The following is a 19,252-nucleotide window of genomic DNA, read 5'->3' on the forward strand; positions in this document are numbered from 1 at the left end:
GTCTGTGAGCTGCTTTTCTCAGTCAGAATTGTAAAGCATTGTGAAGACCCACTTGTGACAACACAAGCTCTAGTGGACATGGGCTCACAGTTAACACACCTACACCAGCAGATAAGTCAGGATCTTTCCTGCTAACCAGTCTCCACCAAAGTTTCTCTCCTCTGTCTTCTTTCATAAAAGTATCCCCTCGTATTCCCAGTAAAGGGCACGTCATCATCATTCAAGTCAAAATCGCTCATTTTAGTGTTAAGCTAAGCGAAGTGATTCCTCTGGCGAAGCCTGCAGACCCAAACAGCTGTTCAGATACACAGAGGTTGGTAGCCGAAGCTCGTGTTGCAAAATTGTACCAAACAGAGGCTTTCAGCCGAACATTTTAGCCAACACTGATTTTTGGCATTTTTTTACCTGAAACTCGATAAATTACATGGAGATACTGTTCCTGTCTGCTACGCTGTATAGCCTAGCTTCTCAAAGCGTGTCATAACAATACCAGCTGCCACCTGTTCCTCACACTGGGATCAAACTTAGTATTTTAATGTGGCATGCTTATGATTGATCACATCAACAAGACAAAAATAAAACATTTTTTAGTTATTACACAATTTTGAAATGAGTCTAAATAAGTGTTTAGGGAGCGGCACTGACACTGAAAAAGTGACAGGAGAGCAGTACCATGTGGCTGTAAGCATCGATTTTTACTGTTGAAACGCCTCAAGATTCTTGAGCCAAAAGATGTTAAATGGTAAAATACTTTCCCATTGTACACAGTTCAGCTGATCAAGAAACATTTATGAAAGGTTTGAGTTTGAATAACATAAAAAATCTCAGGCTGAGAACATGAACTGCATAAATAGATTAGTTTAAAATCATTACATTTATATCTCTAGTTACATTTTGTCCATTTAAAACATTTAAAAACACTGAATAAGAATAAATATTTAAAACCAGTTAAAACTAGATTAAAATCTTAAAATCTTGTACATTTTCTTCAAGAACAATGAAAAAGCTAACAACATTAGATCAATATTTCATTCCCCTCAGTATTTTAACAGTAAATTTAAAATGAAGGTGAGATCTGATGACTGTTAGAGCTCAGGCTGGCTGAACAACAAGTGTCTTTGGGTACAACTACCGTATTAACCTGTAAAAACTGCTAACTGAAGCTCTGCAGAACTATAGTTTACAGATGTGAATGTTCAGGCGGTCATACTGAGAGCGTCACAGTTTATGCTGATGACACCGTAGGCTTCAGTCTGTCGTACAGTCACATGTCCCGCTGACAGCAGCTCTATAGAAGAGAAAAGCACCGTTTTACTAAATGACCTCTGCAGATCCTGACAGAAAATAAGGACTGGAGTATGAATTATATCAGATGGAAATAATAAAGGAAGGAAAAATATAACTGAGCCAGCTCACTGGGCAAGTTAACCCCACCCTGCATTATAGCTACTGCCAGACAGCGCTCATCAATAATACACATCAGGCTGAAAAACACTCCAGTAGTGGATTTTTGCATGTCTAAAAAGCCCTCTTTTTTAGCCCTGCTTTCTGTGTCTGTGGCTTCAAAAGTCAATGAGCTGTCTGACCCTGCCCCTGACTCCGCCCCTCTCAGGAAATGGATGTGGCCTAATGGATGGAGGGCGCAACTTTCCTCTAAGCAGGGAGGTCCAATGGAACCTTGGGGCGGTGCTAACTCCCCCCATGACATCATGAGAGGAAAACCTTAGAACAGCTTGTTTCAGCACACATTTGCAGAAAGGTGAGGAGGAGAAAGAGAGGGGGGAAGGAATGGATTTTTCTGATTCTTGGGGGGGTTATGGACAGGGGCACATATTTCAGTTTGAAAAGCTTAAAAAAGTGTATTTTGCATAACATGTGACCTTTAACCTTGCTGATGACATAACAAGAAGCTAATCAGATATGTGGCTAACGATGAAAACATGTAACCTTGCAAAGCAGATGGATTAGCCAGATTCCACGTCTGTCACCTCCTGACAGACAGAATGAGCCGTTAGCTACACACTGGGTTTAGTTGTACTGAAAGCCAGTAGCAACGGCTGGGTGTACAATATTAAGGTGACCTCGTGAGCGTCACGCTGCTGCTTATGTTCTTTTGTATTTTATCCAAAATGGCACAAATGTGCAGAACCAAATAATCTATTTCTTTTTTAAAATAGAGTCAGACTGGTTGCTGGATAATGATTAACATTTCCATCCTTTCACTCACCCAGCAGTTTGTAGAAGGAGTGTGCTGCAGTACTGCGGTCTGCCTGTGGGGGCACCAGAGAGTCAAAGGTAACCTCCCCAAACTTCTGCAGACTGCTAGAGATCCAACTGGACAAAAACAATGAGGGTAAGCAATAATTTTCACAATCCTATATCAAAGACTGATACAGACATATATCAAATTTAGTAACCAATTTTTATTTTGATAATAAAAGGTTCATACTGTAGATAATAGTTTTTTAACAACTTCTCAATGAAGTTGTATGTGGTTCAAGACTGTCTTGACACTAAGAACACAACACTTGTAGTCCATTTCCTGGACCTATCTGTGTGTGGAGGCTCTTGATCGATGGACTCCAGCCTCAGTCCACTCCTTATGAAGCTCCCCAGAGTTCATGAATCTGCTTTGTTTGACAATCCTCTGAAGGCTGAGCTCATCCCTGTTGCTTGTGCTCCTTTTCTTACCACACATTTCTCTTCAGTCAACTTTCCATGAATCTGCTTTGATACAGCCTCTGAGAAAAGCCTGACCTTTTAGCAGAGACCCTCTGTGGCTGTGGAGGGTGTCAATGATTGTCCTCTGGACATTTGTCAAGTCAGCAGTCTTCCCCATGATTGTGGTTGTGTGTACTGAACCAGAGTGAGAGACGCAGGCTCAGTAAACCTTTGCAAATTGGACTTTTACACCATATTCTATTATTTAAAGATAGTGGCCTTTAACATTTTGGTGAGCTGTAAGTCATAATAATCAAGATTAAAACTAAAAAGTTTGGAATGTTTCACTTTGTATGAGATGAATATTGTGTATATAGAAATTTAACTCTCTGAAGTAAATCACAGGAAAAAAAACTTTTACAAGTTATTAAAATATTTTGAGAAGCACCTGTAGTTGTCTTCAGCAGCCAATGTTTGTGGGAGTGGGAAACATTTCCATGGAATCACATGATACCCACAATGGCTAATATTCAGATCCACTATGGAGAAAATCAAGTGGCTTTTTACTGCCTCACCGTTGAGCTCTATACACCAATGTACGAATGATTATGGGACAAGTTAAACACTCGCAAACTGCTTCATGTCTAACTAAAAGACAATAAGTAGCTTAAAAAATTTATTACTTTTACTTTTATGGCACCAGTTTTGATGGTAACTGAGCAGAGAAGTTTTACAGATAAATATGGGTCCCTCAGGTTGATCCCTAAGGTGACTGACTGCTGTCTATTTCAGTGACAGAGCAGATGTTGATGCGTTTTAAGCCTTCCTGTGTTCTGAGTGTCTGTGCTGTTTTTACTGACAAAAAATACCTCAGCATGTCCCTGCTGTCTGCATCATTCTGAGCCTCAGGCATCTCGATGTTTTCCTCCACTATAGGCTCCATCTGAAGCTGGGGCTCCTCCTGTGGAGACCTTCACACATACAAACACTCACATAAAAACCAGTGATCTATTTCTTTATCCTTCTGTTGTGTCTGTCAGCCCATCTGAGACTCACCATCTGCTGACAGGAGTGATCATGTCGTTCAATGATTTGTCCTCTTTTGTTATGTCCAGAATCACATCTAATGCAGCTGTTAATAAAAAATATAGCCACACGGTGAATAGTTTTCACTTAAGTGTTTGTTATGATACCAAAACTAAAAAAATAATGTGAGAAAAAAGGAAGAATTCTTACATGAGCCCTCAGCGGGCTGCAGTCCTGACTCACTGGATATCTGAGAGAGAAAGAGAGAGAGGGGCAGAGTTTCATGAAACAGGAACAAGGTTTATAATCTAATTTGTCTCACCACTGAACTGAACACAGTTGGCGGAATACGACTGCAGGCCAGCTGCCTAATGGATAACCTTTATTATTCAACCCACAGTTTCACAAATAACCCACTGGAGTTCAGCTTGGCAAGGCACTTTACTACAGATTGGTTAGAATGAACTGTACATATATTAGAGCTGAGCGGTATGGCCAAAAATTTATAACAGTGTTTTCTCCTCTTTACGGTACATGTACTACGTCGCCATATTGCAAAATAAAAGGGGATAATGCATTTAAATTCCTATTTAGGTGCTACAACCCCCCTTCTTCCCTTGAAATAAACCTGTGATGGCATACTTAACACATGTCAGAGGATAAGACCACATAAAAATAATGTCTCTCCGTGGTCACTTCTTTGTAGCTGCACCTGTACTTTCAAGTTTCACTTACCTTCTGCTGAGGCGTGTTAAGCTGACAACTCCACATCTCCTCATGTGGGCACAATAAAAGTACTCTAACAAAAGAACTATGGACTTTTGTTGTGAGGAACTTGTCAGATATAGTGTGTTTATCCCTGATTTAACTTAGCTTCAAAGGCTGTAGCAACACAACTAGATCTACTCGGCCACTATCTCAGTACATGGTCATGCAGTAAGATCATCAGAAAAGTTTTGAAAAATTGTTTGCAGATTTTCCAAGTAACCGTTCCTTACACCCTGATGGTTTAGAAAACCTCGGAACAGTTCCATGTGGGCAAGTTAGAGTTCATTTTTATGGACTAAATCTTAAGTCTCAACTTATTTTTAGCCATGAATTCCCACTCTGCTGAAGAAGAAGGGGAGGGGATAAGTGGACATAGATGTGTGCAACTAGAATGTGGCTCTCCTTAATGCTCGGCTTTAGCAGATCCCCCAGTACATTCTATTTCTTCACCCCTATGTTGCCCTACTGGTTAGTTCACTCATCTCATAAACAGAGGCTGTTGTCCTTTAAGTGGTTAACTTGGGTTCAAATCTGCGGCTCCTTTCTCCTGCATTTCCCACTCTATCCACTGTCCTGTCCCTCTTGGACAGCCATAAAAGCCCCACCAGTCAGTTCTAAGTCTTAATCCACCGGGGTCACAACACAGAAAACAGATCCACCTCTCTCAGGCTTGACTGCCTCCTCTTCCTCTCCATCCGCAGTATTTCTCTGTCCTGCTCTGACTCCACTCTCGCCTCCTCTTCTTCTTCTTCTTCTGCTTCCTCCTCTCCCCCTCTCATGTTTTCCCTGAATGTGGGAAGGCTGGAGAGTGTTGCGCACTGTTTCCATAGAGACTGGAGGTCATTATGGAGGAGGGCTGTGAAGGGGTCACAGAGGAGGATTTGGTCACAGTTTTGTTTTTCTCTCATTGAATCTAAAATTGAAGACTTTTCAAAATACAGCTGCAAAGTGTTATCAATACTGATGAAATGTTTCTGAGAAGTTATTGCTGTTTAGTTGCTGCATCAGTCCTGCATACTTACACCTCTAACTGCACTCTCATCTAGCGTGCACTTTATGGAAGACCTAAGAGTGGAAGTTTGGATACTGGGACAGAGCTCAAGTCTATTTACTGCACTGGCTCTCATCCAGTACTAGAGGTTAAAAAAAAAACAAACTAAAAACATATTGATGTATGCACTCAGAGAAAATGTGTGGTGTTCTTCTGTGTAGGATTCATGCACTCAAATAATTAACAAATAAAAGCTCATAGGTGCCTTCATCAGGAAGTCAGGCTGGAATATTTAAAGGTCTACAAATCCATGATTTGAGTACAAGCTGTTTTAGGTAAATTTTGTGCATGAGGTGCATGCTCTTCACTAGTTTTCTCAGAGAAGTAAAGGGCTAGTCTGTTAGCTCAAATGTGCTAACAGGTGCTAACCGTCTATTTTAAGTCATTTAACCTTTAAAAACATAAGTTATTTATTCTCAAGGACTTCTATTCATGATTTATTTTGTTCTTTTCTAAAGGTTTGTAAGCCTACTGTCAAAATGTTACATTTTAATGAGATTCTGGCTTGAAAAAACCTCTTTGTTAGTCTTTATTATGTTTAGTAGTTTTTCTGAATATGGTAATTTGTTAAATTATTTAAAGAAATGATCATTTAGTGCTGCATTTTGTACTTACATCCACAGGGGGCGGTGAAGAGCTGGGCTGGAGCAGCAAGCTTGGCCAAGGAGTGCAAGCTGAGCAGCACATCAGTCTGTCAGGATGGAAAAACAGAGTGTGATGGTAGAGTTTTAAAAATAATCAGGAGTTCATGGTGGAGGGAGAGAGGAGGAGAGTGGATGAAAATGTCTCAAAGGAAATGACTGAAAACAATCTATTTCTTAAACATCAAAGTGTGCTCAAACTTTAGTTTTGTCAGGGATCCTTAACATAATTTAGCCCTCCTTCATAAAAATGCAATCTCTTATAGGAATCTCTGATATGAAATAAGGACATTTTTTTAAATATCCAGGAAAAGACAAAATTTCTGATGACCTTTTGCTTTCCCTCATGTCCATGTGTTGTCAATGATTGGAGAATTGGTCAACTGTTGTCCAGGAGGCATGGGAGTCATAATACTGAGTTTGTTTACATACAGTTATAAAAAGTTTGCTCTAGTCTGACAAAAATAGACATTTTAAATATATGTAAGGTTGTTCTAAGTCAGGCTAACTCATAGATAATGTGGTAAGAGACACAGTCTTCCTTAAATCTATACACCTCAATTAGACTGCACTAGACCAGGTGTTCTGTGCATGCTCCACAGCCTGTCTGCCAGGCTTTGACCTGAAAGTTAAATGGCATAAATGCTTAGCGTAGCCCTGCATGGTTTGCCTTTGCATATTACCTATGCAGTAAGGTTGGTTTAGGGCTTTATGGGTGAGAAGGAGGATTTTGAATTGGATGCGGTAGCGGACAAAGAGCCAGTGGAGGTTTTGGAGGACAGGCTGATGTGGTCATGGGAGCGGGTGTGGGACAGGAGATGAGCTGCAGAGTTCTGGATGTATTGAAGTTTATTGAGGACTGTTGAGGATGTGCCATAAAGGATGCTATTGCAGTAATCATTTCAGGATGTGATGAAAGCATGGATGAGCGTTTCAGCTGCAGGGAAGGAGAAAGTGGACGGATGCGAGCTGTTTTTTAGGTGAAGGAAGGCGGTTTATACATGCTATACAGCTGAACTGACTAAGCAAGCTCTAACTGTAGCTCAGCTTTACTGTGCATTATTGCTGTCTAAAAAGCCTGTGGTGAAGCTTGTATGTATGTTCAAGACATGATGTGTCGGCTCTGATCAGTGACACGCGATCAGTATAGGGACGCCCCTGATTTTCATAATGTAAATATGATATTGGAACATGGCTAAGTGGAAGAGTCATAGTGGAATTCAGTACCAGGTTCTGTGTTTCAGTCAGAGGGTCTCTAATCTGTTCCTTCATTGCTCGGTCTGAGATCTGGACCTGAGAGTCAGCAAAGATCAGCTGGCGCCTCCGACCTTTCCCTTGCTTTCTCAGAGGAGGAACAACCTGATCACGGAGAGAAAAACAGTTTCAATTTATAGATGTAACGACATTTTCATGTCAGAATTATAGTGACTAAAATTATTACAGTCATCATGGTTTTGTAAAATGTGCTGAAAATGTTCAAAAAGCACTGAAACCCCTGTGTGAAATAATTTTTCCAAGTTTGATTACTTAAAAAAATCTAATAAGCAGCACAGGACATAAAACACCAATTGTATACTGTAAGACCTCAATAAAAATATGACATATAACAGGAATGGCCACTTTTTAAATTAATATAGATATATAAGGGCAAAATTTCAAGAAGTTTTATCTTTGAAGCCAGGTGATCACAAATGGATGTAAGGATAATCAACATTGAATGATATAACTTACTGTGAAAAACAACCTTGAATCTAGGAACTGTTTCCTCCTTACTTAAATGTTTGGCTCTATTATAGGAGGTCACTCTAAAGTTCCTCACAAAGTGGAAAGTATTCATCAGCAGCAACACACCCACATCTGCTTTTCATTACTGGTTTCCAAAACGAAACAAGCTGCTCATGAGTCACTTTGTGGAATCCAGATTGAGGTTAATGACGAGCGTCTCTGTGAAAATGCTTTGTCACTGTCTGATGTTTCCTACATGACATAATCCAAACAACAGGTTAATAACAGGTATGAATGAGTGAACAGAGTGCATAACCCGTCTCACCTCTTCATGCAGACTTTCTGCTGATCTGTTGCTCTTGTTTCCAGATGCCCCAGAGGGTGGAGTTGACATAGGAACCTTCACTGGAGTCATCTCTAGGGCAGCAGCTACCAGAGAAGCCTCCACACGCCGACCTGTCTCTTCCTCCAGCAGCCACAAGCTGTCCTGCTCTGGTCTCAGCACGGTCTCCTTAAGCCTAGGAACAATGACACAGACATGGTTTGTTTTCACAGGTGCATGCATTTATGCAGCTTTTTGGAATTATACTGTAGATGTTAATGAAATCTTCCATTCATGACAAGTCACCCTTTGTCGGCTCTTTGATTGGTCCGCTGTTCCACCAATCAGCCGATTTACTCTGATCATTAACATCTGACATTGGTAACATTTCAAACAATGCCAATTTCAGAAAAGAATCAAATCATTAAAATATGTTTTTCCAATGTAGTAACAGTAATTGGATGGTTGTTAAAGGGTTAGTTCCCACGCCAGTGTTTCTAATTTGTTAGCATCCTAAAAAAAACAAACAAACAAACAAAGCAGACTGGAATTGTAACTATGACATTAATGTTGCCCTGAAGGTGCCTCTACAGTGTGTAGTTATCAGATAGGCCTGAACTGTCTGCTTTTACTTTCTCTACAAGACTTACTGATCAATCGTGGACATGGCTCCTTCATGATCCCTGATCCTTTCCTCAGGATGCTGCCCCTCCACTTCTACAGGAAAAGGTGGAAAGTTGCAAAAATGGCCAAAAAATTGTAAAAACGGCCAAAAAGTGGTGAAAAGGGGTTACGAGTGACAAAAATTAGCATAACAGAGTGAAATTCAGTTGAATTTGGGAAAAAATTTGTGTAAAAAGTGGTGAAAAGGGCTTGATAGAAGCACAATATTTGTTTGTAAAGGCAAAAGGAGGCAAGAGTGGCAAAAAATGTGTTAATAGAGGCAAAATGGGCAGAAAGAGTCACATGATTTTTAAAGGGGTGTGTTGTAATCCTATGTGGTTAATTGGAGGCATTTCTGAATGCAAGCTGAAGTTTAGCCACTTTTAAAAACAATAAATAGTACTTTCCTAAAGCTAAGAGGTGTATCTGCTTTATTTAACCCTGTAATGAAAGTGTCTCCTGAAAATAAAGGTTTTCCTCTCCTGAAGAGAAGGTACTCTCAAAGTCTAAATTGCTTTTTTTCAATTATAGTGGCTGCACAAAGAATCTGACCTTGTTCACTGGAGCAGACACTTTACAAAGAAGGACACACAGTTGGACAGATAAAGTGGGCACTTCACAGAAACATCAAATCTTGTACAAACTCCAAGTGTGATACCAGGCTACAAAACTTTCATATACAGACACTTTATACTGCTTATTCCTCATATTTGAAGCCTGATTTAGGGCATTTTCACATCAGGCACAATCATTTCATATGGCATGATTGCAAACTTCCAAAAATACATCATGGATCACCATAATGTCTACAAATTAAAAATAATGAACTACATTGCCTATTGCATTTCTGTTATTCTATGGTATTTTTACAACTAAGACTCATTTTAAGAACACAGCAGGATTTTAATTTTGTAGTAATGCAGAACTTCTTTGATTTATTTTATACACTGCACTAAGCATTAGGGTGTTTTTATTGGTGAATTAATGTGTGTGCTATATCATATTTGGTTTAAAAAAAATGCTGACAGACAACTCTAATGTGAGAAAGGAAGTCAAACTAGAGATCTGAAGCAAAGACAAAGCACTTGTGCTCTACAGAGAGGCTAATTGCTCAGCAATAAATCACAAAACCCAGTTAAATCCTTAATATTTTCCTCCACAAGTCAATCATGACTAAGGCCGCAGAAAACGATTATTCAATCATCGATGAATCGGATGATTATTTTCACGATTAATCGATGGCCCGGATGTTTCCTGGGGGCAGGGTCCCTTATTTACAAATTTAACATGGATATTCCAAACCTGTCAAAATAATGTTAGAGTTTAAATGCCTTTATTCTAAAAACTAAAACAAAACATTTTTTGAGTTCTAAAAATTAAAATGATATTTTCTATGTTATAACTTTGTCTCCCTCCTTACAAACATACATAAACACTTTAAGATCATACTAATGACAACAGCCTGAGGGTATGATTTGAATGACAGACTCCAATAGTTGGATTCTGCTTTTATTACATCCTCTTGCAATTATTTTATCCCAGATAAGCCACAGGTCAGCCTCATAAACTTATAAACATTTATCACTCACGTATTCAACAAGCTAACGTTAGTTTGTCCATGCTTGTTGTCAGACCGACCCGCACTCATGGACGGCCACACACACTCTCTATGTCACACATACACATACACACACACACCCAACAGCCATGTGACTGCAGCTCAAGCTTTGCCTTCTCTCTCCTGTTTTAGCGAACATTTAGAACACAAAGTGAGGCAAATATCATGGATTACATGAACGCCTGACAGTCCAGCACAATTGTTTTTATCCAGTCTCACATCATAACAGAAACGATACTTAAGTTCCACTGGAGTTTTTACGACAACAAGCTGTTTTTAGATCACTAGCATCTCATCTCCGTCATGAGACACAGTTGATGGTGAATATATCTACTTAATTTTTCCGCTAATCACTGGATTATAATCAGAGAAGTACTAAACCAAGCCAAAGTAAAGTTTATCAGCCGTCTGCGTGTGACGTAAACAGCTCCGCGTCACGCCAAGTGACACAACGAATCGACACATAAATTCGTTGCCACCTTCTTACATTATTGATTTTTATCGATTTTATTGATTTGTTGTTGCAGCCCTAATCATGACAACCGATGGGCACCGCCCACCATCTATCTATCTTACCTACCCTACCACAGCTGAGTCGAAGAAAGATAAACCAGGCTGGAGAGGCACCCACCTTCTCTGAAATGTTCCGGTTGATCCATCAACAAGTCGATCTCTCTGGCTGTGACTTCTGGAAAGTCATCTCCTACAAAATACTGCAGAAAAAAGGAATAGTGCAACAGAGGGAGAACAAGAAAAGGGTCAGAAGAGCAAAAAAAGGAAATAGTGAAGAGATAAGGGGACAGATGCATGACACTGATTTCAGAAAGTGAAGAATTCTGTCTACAGAAATTGCAAAATTCTTGCAGACAAAGCAGAAAACACCACAAGGGTTGAACAAGCAGGGGTGAAGGACAGATATAAGTCAGCCACATATCTCTGTAAACAAACAGAGCACATGCTGATGTTGTTAAAGTCACATCCTATTAAACCAAAATGGACATCATCGGCCCACGATGCTTTAGGAGGAGTATTATCAGTCCCTAAGTGACATTAAGAAGAGGCTAAAAGCGTGTAGAGGTCTGTGGGACTCAGAGGCACAGCTGCGTTTTATGACTGTAACATAATTTAGCTGTGAGGGGTGAATTCAGGACAGTCTTTAAGGCATCAGGTACTTTATGTCCACCCTTTCCTACGTCATAAACTCCACAGTATTACACACACCATTAACAATATATTGATTTATCTTCAAATGTTAGCTTTCTGACATGCTGTAAAGACTCACAAAGATCATCTTTAGGTGTTTAAATCTGAAAATGTCATTCAAAGCTTTGATTCCACATTCTTTCGAACAGAGCTTTATTATTTCTTCTGCTACTCTGAGCTTTGGTACTTATTTCTGCTCGTCATATCTCTATTTATTGTATATGCTAATTGATGACTTCATTAGGTATACCTGTTGAGCTGCTCATTACAAAAAATATCTAATCAGCCAATCACGTAGCAGCAACCAATGCACTTAGGTCAATGCATGTGGACACACAAGTTCATACTAAGCATCAGAATTCCTTTAGTTACACTGTGAAAAACAGCAGCTTTAACTTGCTCTGGGGATTAATAAAGTGTATCTGATTCTGACTGAGTGGCCAATTTGTGACAAAGACTTTAAGTGAAGCTGCTGTGGGTGCACGTTCCACGTTGCTGTCCAATGAATCACTAGACTGGCTGCTGTGCCTGAAACTGATGACAAAGATGTTTTCTGTACCTGCACAGTGGCAGAGAGGTTACCTCAGCAGTGGGAATGGGCAACTGCTCCTTCTCTGTCAGGGTGATGGCAGCTGGAGGTGCCCTGAAACCTGGTTTGACACAGATGGGGGATAGGAAGATAGGCACATTTGTAACAGATTCCAGATAGAATAATACTAAATTAACTGATGATTGAGCATTTCATCACAATTTTCATTACAAGGAAATATTAACCAAAAGTTTGGTTCTGCAGAAAAAGAAATTACTTATAGAATTAACATAAACAGATTCATTTATAAACCAAACAAAAGATTGATTATCCTGATCGCAATCATCAGATATTGCACAGCACCACACTCACTTATCACACTGCATTTCTCAATGTTTAATTTTCTGCCCTGTAATTTTCTGTTCTCTCCTCCTAAAATTTGATATTTAGAACTTTAATTTTAACTGCAGAGAAATGTAAGTGTGGTGCTTTGTATTAAATAGCATTTGATAGTTTTGAATCTGGTTACTTTTTTGTCCATGCCAATGGAGACAGCAAATATAAGAATATATAATATAAGACACATAAAAGTCTCACCACTTTTGTCTGGTGTGGTATGAAGACTGGGCATCGGGGAATGCTGTGGACCTGCCTCTTCAATCACCAACACTGGCTAAAAGCAGACATGAAAATATATTAGATAACAAGAAAATACTGAAAGATATTTACTTCTTTTCCAGAACAGTACATGAGTGTAATGAAGCCCTCTGAAAATACTGGTACCTCACATGATCAAAATGTGTTTGGTATGAGGCAAGGCCAAAACTGTGTATGCTATTCTTCATTTGCCTCTAAAAGAAGTATCATGAAAAGGATGAAGCTGTTTTGATTTGTTTCATAGGTGCTTTCACATTAGGCCTTATTACGAACCGCGCCATGAAGATTTGTATATGTTTGAAGCCTATAAAGTAGTCCAGGCAGATGTTTTTAAAAAGCCAGAAACATTTCTTTTTGTATTAACAAATCTATGTGCTATGTGCAGCTCAGAGGATTAAATGGGCCTTTATTCCCTTTGTAACTCATCTCACTGACTACAACGTATGGTCATTTGTAAGGTGAGTAATAACAGATCATTTGTTGACTTGATTCTGATTATTTCAACTGTTTATTTAGGACAAAATGTTAACAAACGTATTCAGGCGTGGTTGAATTCACATCTCATTTGAACTGTGCCAGAGTCTACTTGAATCACAACTGAGACCACCTTCACAAGCGAGCCTGGACCCAGTGACCAAGAACGGTTCGTTTGCATTCACACTGACCAAACAAACAGGACTTTGAGCTCAAGTGTACTCCAATCCGGGACCAGGCCCTTAGTATGAAAGCACCCTTAGGGAATCTCTTGTGTACTGCCTCAGTCACCCTGTCGCACTTTCCTTCCATATAACCTGTATAGGGATCAGAATGTTGCTCCATTACTCTGGGAATGTGGGTAGTGTAGTGCTTGTAAGCAATATTGCTGATAAACTGTGTCTTTTTTTTTCTCTTAAAACGAGTCAGATGACACAAGCTTTTGTCGTTAACATGACCCTATATAATCATTCCCCAATTTAAATATTCTTTAGGTCCACAATGACTGTTAAAATAACTATTAGCAGCAGAATGTGGAAGAGTTACAAGTAAAGGCAGGCTCAAACAATCAAAAGCGTCACTGTGGGATAGTGGGTAGCGTGGTTTAATTCCCCCAATATCATGAATAAACCACGTTTGTCTTGAAATTAGGAAGATAACAAACTTGTGTCTCCATGACCATATAAAATTGTTTCACTCTCAGGTGGTAACAGTAGGAAAGAGGGAGTGGACACGTCCTGTCCTGCCTCCTAGCCCTATCTATGGTTTTCTAAAGACATTTTTTTAATCTAAGGGTAGATGCACCTAAGCTAAAACTCTGGGGTTAAGCTGCTCTTTAATTACCCTGACTCCAGCAGGGATGCTATGTTGGTGCCCTGGCTGTCTTCAAGTCATGGCATAATGCACACCTCTTATTTGTTTGCATACACAGTTTTGGCAAAATCAGTACATAATGCTGGTACCATAGGCAGTTTCAAATACATCCAGAGTAATGCTACACTGCAAAGGGAGAGGTTGGGTTGCACTGCCGGTATAGTTATCCTGGATAACTCCTGCCGTATACAGCTATCATACCTGGTGTATGTTGTAGGGGCTGGGCAGTTGGTTTAACTCCATAAGCCCAAAGAAAGGGTCCTGAGCCCCCTCTGCCTCCTCCATGATGTAGAGGTTGTCAGGTACATCCAAGGCCAGCCTACATGTAAACACACCAATAATGCCATTAATATATTAAAACATCACACACATGTTCAGCACTGTAGTGGCTAATGCTCTGCTAAAAATACTTTTATCTTATGTTAGTTTTAAAGCTTCTAAGAAAATATACAACATTACTAAAAAAGTAAAGTATACACTATCTGTAGGGTGCACAATGTGATAAAATGTACTCTAAAGCAGAAACCAATGTGCATATACCACTGCTGTTCCATTACACAGCCTATTAACATTTATGATGCCATTCAAATTGAGAGTAGCTCAATTTGTCCATCATTCAACCAATAAAACACTACTGTCTCCTTTCACAGTCTTTATTACCAAAAATAATCTCCCTCATAAATATTCCACCAGATGCTTTGAGTCTAGACTTCCCCCAAACACATAAAACCTCTGCAGGGCTCTACTTCGAATCAAAAGCACTCCAGGATTGAAAAAAAAACACTCATGCACTGTGCAAGAATAAATGGGTGTACATGTCCTTGTGTGTAAACCTGTCAGACTCATCCATGTCGATATGTATGCATCTTTTAGAGCGCAGCAGGCGGTCCATGGTCTGCTGAACCTCCTCTGGAAACACAGAAGGAGTAGAACATTTCACACACACAACTCTTAGGTGTTTTCTCAAATACAGAAGTGGACAGGTCACAATCAGATCAAATGTCTTTCACATGTCTGCAGAGAAAGAAGCCCTGTTTGATTGGAGACCAAAGGGACAAGGATGTCTCCTGGTCCCTATAAATTCTTCTTCACATTACAACCTGTTGACTTATTTTCATTTCTTTTATTTATTTAGAGTGTATTTTTTAGGGAACGATACCGTATACATAGACAACTGTGAACAGCCATCCCATGCAAGTATCAGTGTTTATAGCGAATGCTAATTTGCAACATCCATCCCTAGTAGGGTGTTGTTCACCTAAACATCTATGTTTAGGTAAACAAACCAAGACTACATGATGTCTGTGATATTAAAGTATAGTATTTAAAAACGGTTTAAATGATAATTACATTTGAATAGTATTATTGACCATGGGGGAGTTTTGCAGCAGTTATCATTAAAACCAGTAACTTTTACATCTGTAGTTAACACTCAGTGGTTTCTCTTTTAAGCCTCTCCTCATCCTTAACAGCCTACAGTTCTCTTTGACAGTTTTGATCAGCCATGACAACAGCATGCTTGTGCAGCTGTCAGATTCATTATTAGTTTCAGGGTGCAATTTATGCCAGGATGAATAGTGTTGAGCTCTGATTGCTAGTACTGCATTCATCATCTCTATTTAGGTTTTTAAATCAGCTTTGCCAGGGTGAATTGAGAAACATGCATTATGTAGAGATGCACTGTTTTGGCTTGACAATGAAACATTGTTTCTGAGGCTTATGCATTTTGCAGGGACAACCTGTCTGCTGTGTTTAGAATAATTTGGACAAATAGCATTCTCGCCATAGTCTATTTTGCAGAAAGTAATGGTTATTTTTTTTAGCCGAAATTCATCTGTCTTACTGACCACATTTTCTGCTTTTCCTTAATTAAATATGAGGCCAAGATCTTCTTTTGTCATACTTATACCTGATTTCTGGTAGATGAACATTTATAAGTCTACTACCACTGTGACAAAATGGACTGTATTTGGGTTTTATACTGCTTATAAAAGTAAGAGTTTCATGTGATCCTCTCTCCTTATTTCACCTCCTCTTTTCTTCTTGCTCATCCACCAGCAGGTTACACTATATTATGTTCCAACAATGAAGTCTGGAAGAGGGTTTGACTTCAAGGCTTTCTTCTCTTTCTTGTTAAAGATAGTCATTTCCCCTTACCGAGCAGGAAGCCACACTGCCTGTGGTACACAACAACAACTCCATACTGCAGCTGAGATGACAGGTAGAGAGAGAACCGAGGCCTTGGCATGTTGGGTTGTGGTGCGGGCACCTGAGCGGTCACATAGTCCAAAATGTCCCCACTGAAAGAATGTAAAATTATACACCAGTCTTACTAAACTGAAACTACATTTCATTTTCAACAAAAAATCAAAGATGTTTGAAATTTCTGAGGAAATATGAGAGATACGGGTTAAAAAACATATCCTGATATTTTTCAGTTGAATGACGATAAATGACACATCTCGATATTCTTTGCTACGATATGAGAAATAATCAAAGATATTTGAATTAATAAAATCCCTATTGTTTTAATGATCAGTCTATCAAACAGAAGAGAAGCTTAATGATCTACAGTCATATTTTAACTATAAGAGAGAGCACTGTCTGAATTCAGTCTTTCCTGCAGGATTTCAGGAGACTGTGGTAGAGGGACCCCAAAGTCTCTAGGGGGTTCCAGGGGCATGCTCCCCTGAGATTTTTTTAGGGACATTTTGAAGTTAAATGTATCAATCTCGTTTACTTTGAGAGCACAATTAAGAGGCTTACACACTGTTTGCTGTGCGGGAAGCCAGCTCAGATGTGTTTCACTGCCAAGCAGATTAATGGGAAGCCAGCTTTATGAAAATGTAACATTTGTGGGGCAAATTAGATTATGATGGTAAAGATAAGACTATGGTGAGGTGCCATGATATAGGTCAGCGGTTCTCAAAGTGTGAGGCGGGCCTCCCCTGGGGGGCGTCACAGAACCTCAGGGGAGGTGCAAAACCAGAAACAGAAAAAGGTGATCTAACTTCTGCTGTGCATGGAGACTTAGACTTATAGTTACTATAGGGACTATGCTATAGATTCAACTATTCCAGTTAGGATTTTACTGCTCTGATCCTGATGATGCTCAAGTCACAGCGTTTAATTTGCAAAGATGTACAAGCAAATGACAGCATAAGGTTGTATAAACCTTGGGGTCTTCTTGAGACTGAGCAAAAAGTCTAGTGACCAAACTAGGGGAATTTTTAACAGGAAGTGAAAGGAATTTCAGTCACTGATCAGTGCACCTGCACTGATCAAAAGCAAGTACCAAGAAAGGCTGAAGGTGGAGGATGGTCTGCTGAATGCAATCCTGCATCAACCGTACAGATGAAAACTTGTTAAGTTCCCACTAAATAAGAGCGTGGAGTATAATAATCAGGTAGTATTGACAATAGATTTATTACTGAAGCCAAATAACTGATTGCCTGGGAAAGACAGATGTTTAAGAACATTTTCAGACCAAAAAATCAAAAATATATTGTTAAAAATTGTTAAAGTTTAGACATAAATGTTTGATCATATGGTTGTTTAATTGTTTTTCAGTCTGAATCTTTATGGGGGTGGGGGTCCACTGAATGAATAATTTTCTCTTAGGGGAGGCTCACTCTCCCACACTTTGAAAACCCCTGGTCCAGGTAGTTGATAACCTCGCAAAGCAGATGGATATGCCTGTTTCTGTGTGAAACAAATCCATCTGGCGCGTCAGGTTAGGTAATTGATGGGAAATACTGGAATTGCCCAAATACAGTGGCGACATTGGGAAAATTAGGTGATACAGCTCCAATGTTACCAGCTGTGCAACTGCCTATGTATGAATTGAGTAATTCAGACATTGTGCAGGATTTTGCCTGCAACTTTTGATACCTAATAAAATAAATAAACTAAATCTAGTTGTCTGAGACATCAAGTTTGTTCCTGCATTATCAAACTGGAATCAAACATCTGATTTTTAAGTGTGATATAAATGATCCTAAATAAAATAAAATAAAATAAATTATCAGTGAGTCATAATCATCAAGTTTAAAATAAACAGGTATTAAACTGCTTTGCTTCATATGTAATAAATATGCATTTTTACATTATATTCAGTTTTTTGGGATGTACATGAATGTAGGTACAAGGCGAGATATTTACTGATAAAAAATATAAGCCCTGAGAAATGCTGAATAATTTTATCGTTGTACCTTGCTAGCACTAAACATGACGGACATCCACTAGCTAACATTAGCCTTCTACTTGTCACTATGGGCATATCTGTACTTACCATGTTCGCCTGACATTGACTTTGAGAAGCTCTCTTCTAGTCACCTTGATACCTCTTGTAGCTGCTAGCCTAAATAATCAAACAAACCATTTTTAAATAAAGCTTGAATAAATCAGAACATTGGCCGTCCAGATAATGGATATAAATGGGTACATATAGTTAGCTACCTTTGTTTTAACATCATGGACTTCAGTCAGCTTATTTAAAAACTTACCAAATTGTTGAAAAACACCCAGAATGACGCTGGAGGACGTTTGGGTAATAAAACATGTTTACCGAATTATTTTCTAGCTGTACTTTGAGGAAAAACAGCAAAGATTTGCAATTTTCTCTTGAATCATAAAAATATCAGCCGTGATTTTCCCGCTTCCAAAGACGCTTGACCAATCAGGTTTCCCGTTTCGCCTTTTGGTGAACAGTCATGATGCTTTCAGGTAATGTAGTAAAAAAGAGACTACTTTTTATGTTGCGTTTATTGTGTTATTTTTTATATATTTTGTTCATCATTGTAAAGATAATTATTGTTTCAATTATTTCTCTTCTTTATTCATATTGCAAAGCCCATTGAGCTTACTTGTACTAAAGTGTGCTCTATAAATTAAATGTCTATTGCTATTTAAAGTCAACTGTTGAAATTTTCCTAGGTGTGACACTAGCACACAAACTTCTCTTAGGATACAGAAGCATACAAGTGTCTTGAAACCATTCATTCCATTTCTTTATTGTAAACAGGCTTTTATAATCAACAAT

General features: G+C 39.1%; 1 protein-coding gene across 1 annotated transcript; it reads right to left on the bottom strand.

Annotated features, from left to right (window-relative positions):
- Positions 1-1,043: 1,043 nt before the first annotated feature.
- On the bottom strand, positions 1,044-18,838 carry rec8b (REC8 meiotic recombination protein b). Its single transcript, XM_041814585.1, has 18 exons — positions 18,717-18,838; positions 18,503-18,571; positions 16,369-16,511; positions 15,045-15,120; positions 14,413-14,530; positions 12,805-12,880; positions 12,261-12,328; positions 11,107-11,188; positions 8,845-8,911; positions 8,198-8,390; positions 7,375-7,506; positions 6,122-6,197; positions 5,115-5,311; positions 3,898-3,937; positions 3,718-3,793; positions 3,531-3,632; positions 2,228-2,334; positions 1,044-1,288 (listed from the first exon to the last, which is right to left on the bottom strand). The coding sequence occupies exons 1-18, from the start codon at positions 18,770-18,772 to the stop codon at positions 1,197-1,199; spliced, it is 1,770 nt and encodes a 589-aa protein (XP_041670519.1). The 5' UTR covers positions 18,773-18,838; the 3' UTR covers positions 1,044-1,196.
- Between the last annotated feature and the right edge of the window lie 414 nt (positions 18,839-19,252).

This window comes from Cheilinus undulatus, linkage group 19 (genome assembly GCF_018320785.1).
Source record: "Cheilinus undulatus linkage group 19, ASM1832078v1, whole genome shotgun sequence".
In the NCBI taxonomy this organism is placed as follows: domain Eukaryota; kingdom Metazoa; phylum Chordata; class Actinopteri; order Labriformes; family Labridae; genus Cheilinus; species Cheilinus undulatus.

Bases quoted from the DNA above. Each gene is read 5' to 3' on its own strand.
- rec8b (XM_041814585.1), bottom strand. From the start codon at position 18,772: ATGTTTTATTACCCAAACGTCCTCCAGCGTCATTCTGGGTGTTTTTCA. The intron at 16,512-18,502 runs GTAAGTACAGAT...ACATTCTTTCAG, and splicing joins GTCAATGTCAGGCGAACATG to TGGGGACATTTTGGACTATG. The intron at 15,121-16,368 runs GTAAGGGGAAAT...CTGTGTTTCCAG, and splicing joins GCAGTGTGGCTTCCTGCTCG to AGGAGGTTCAGCAGACCATG.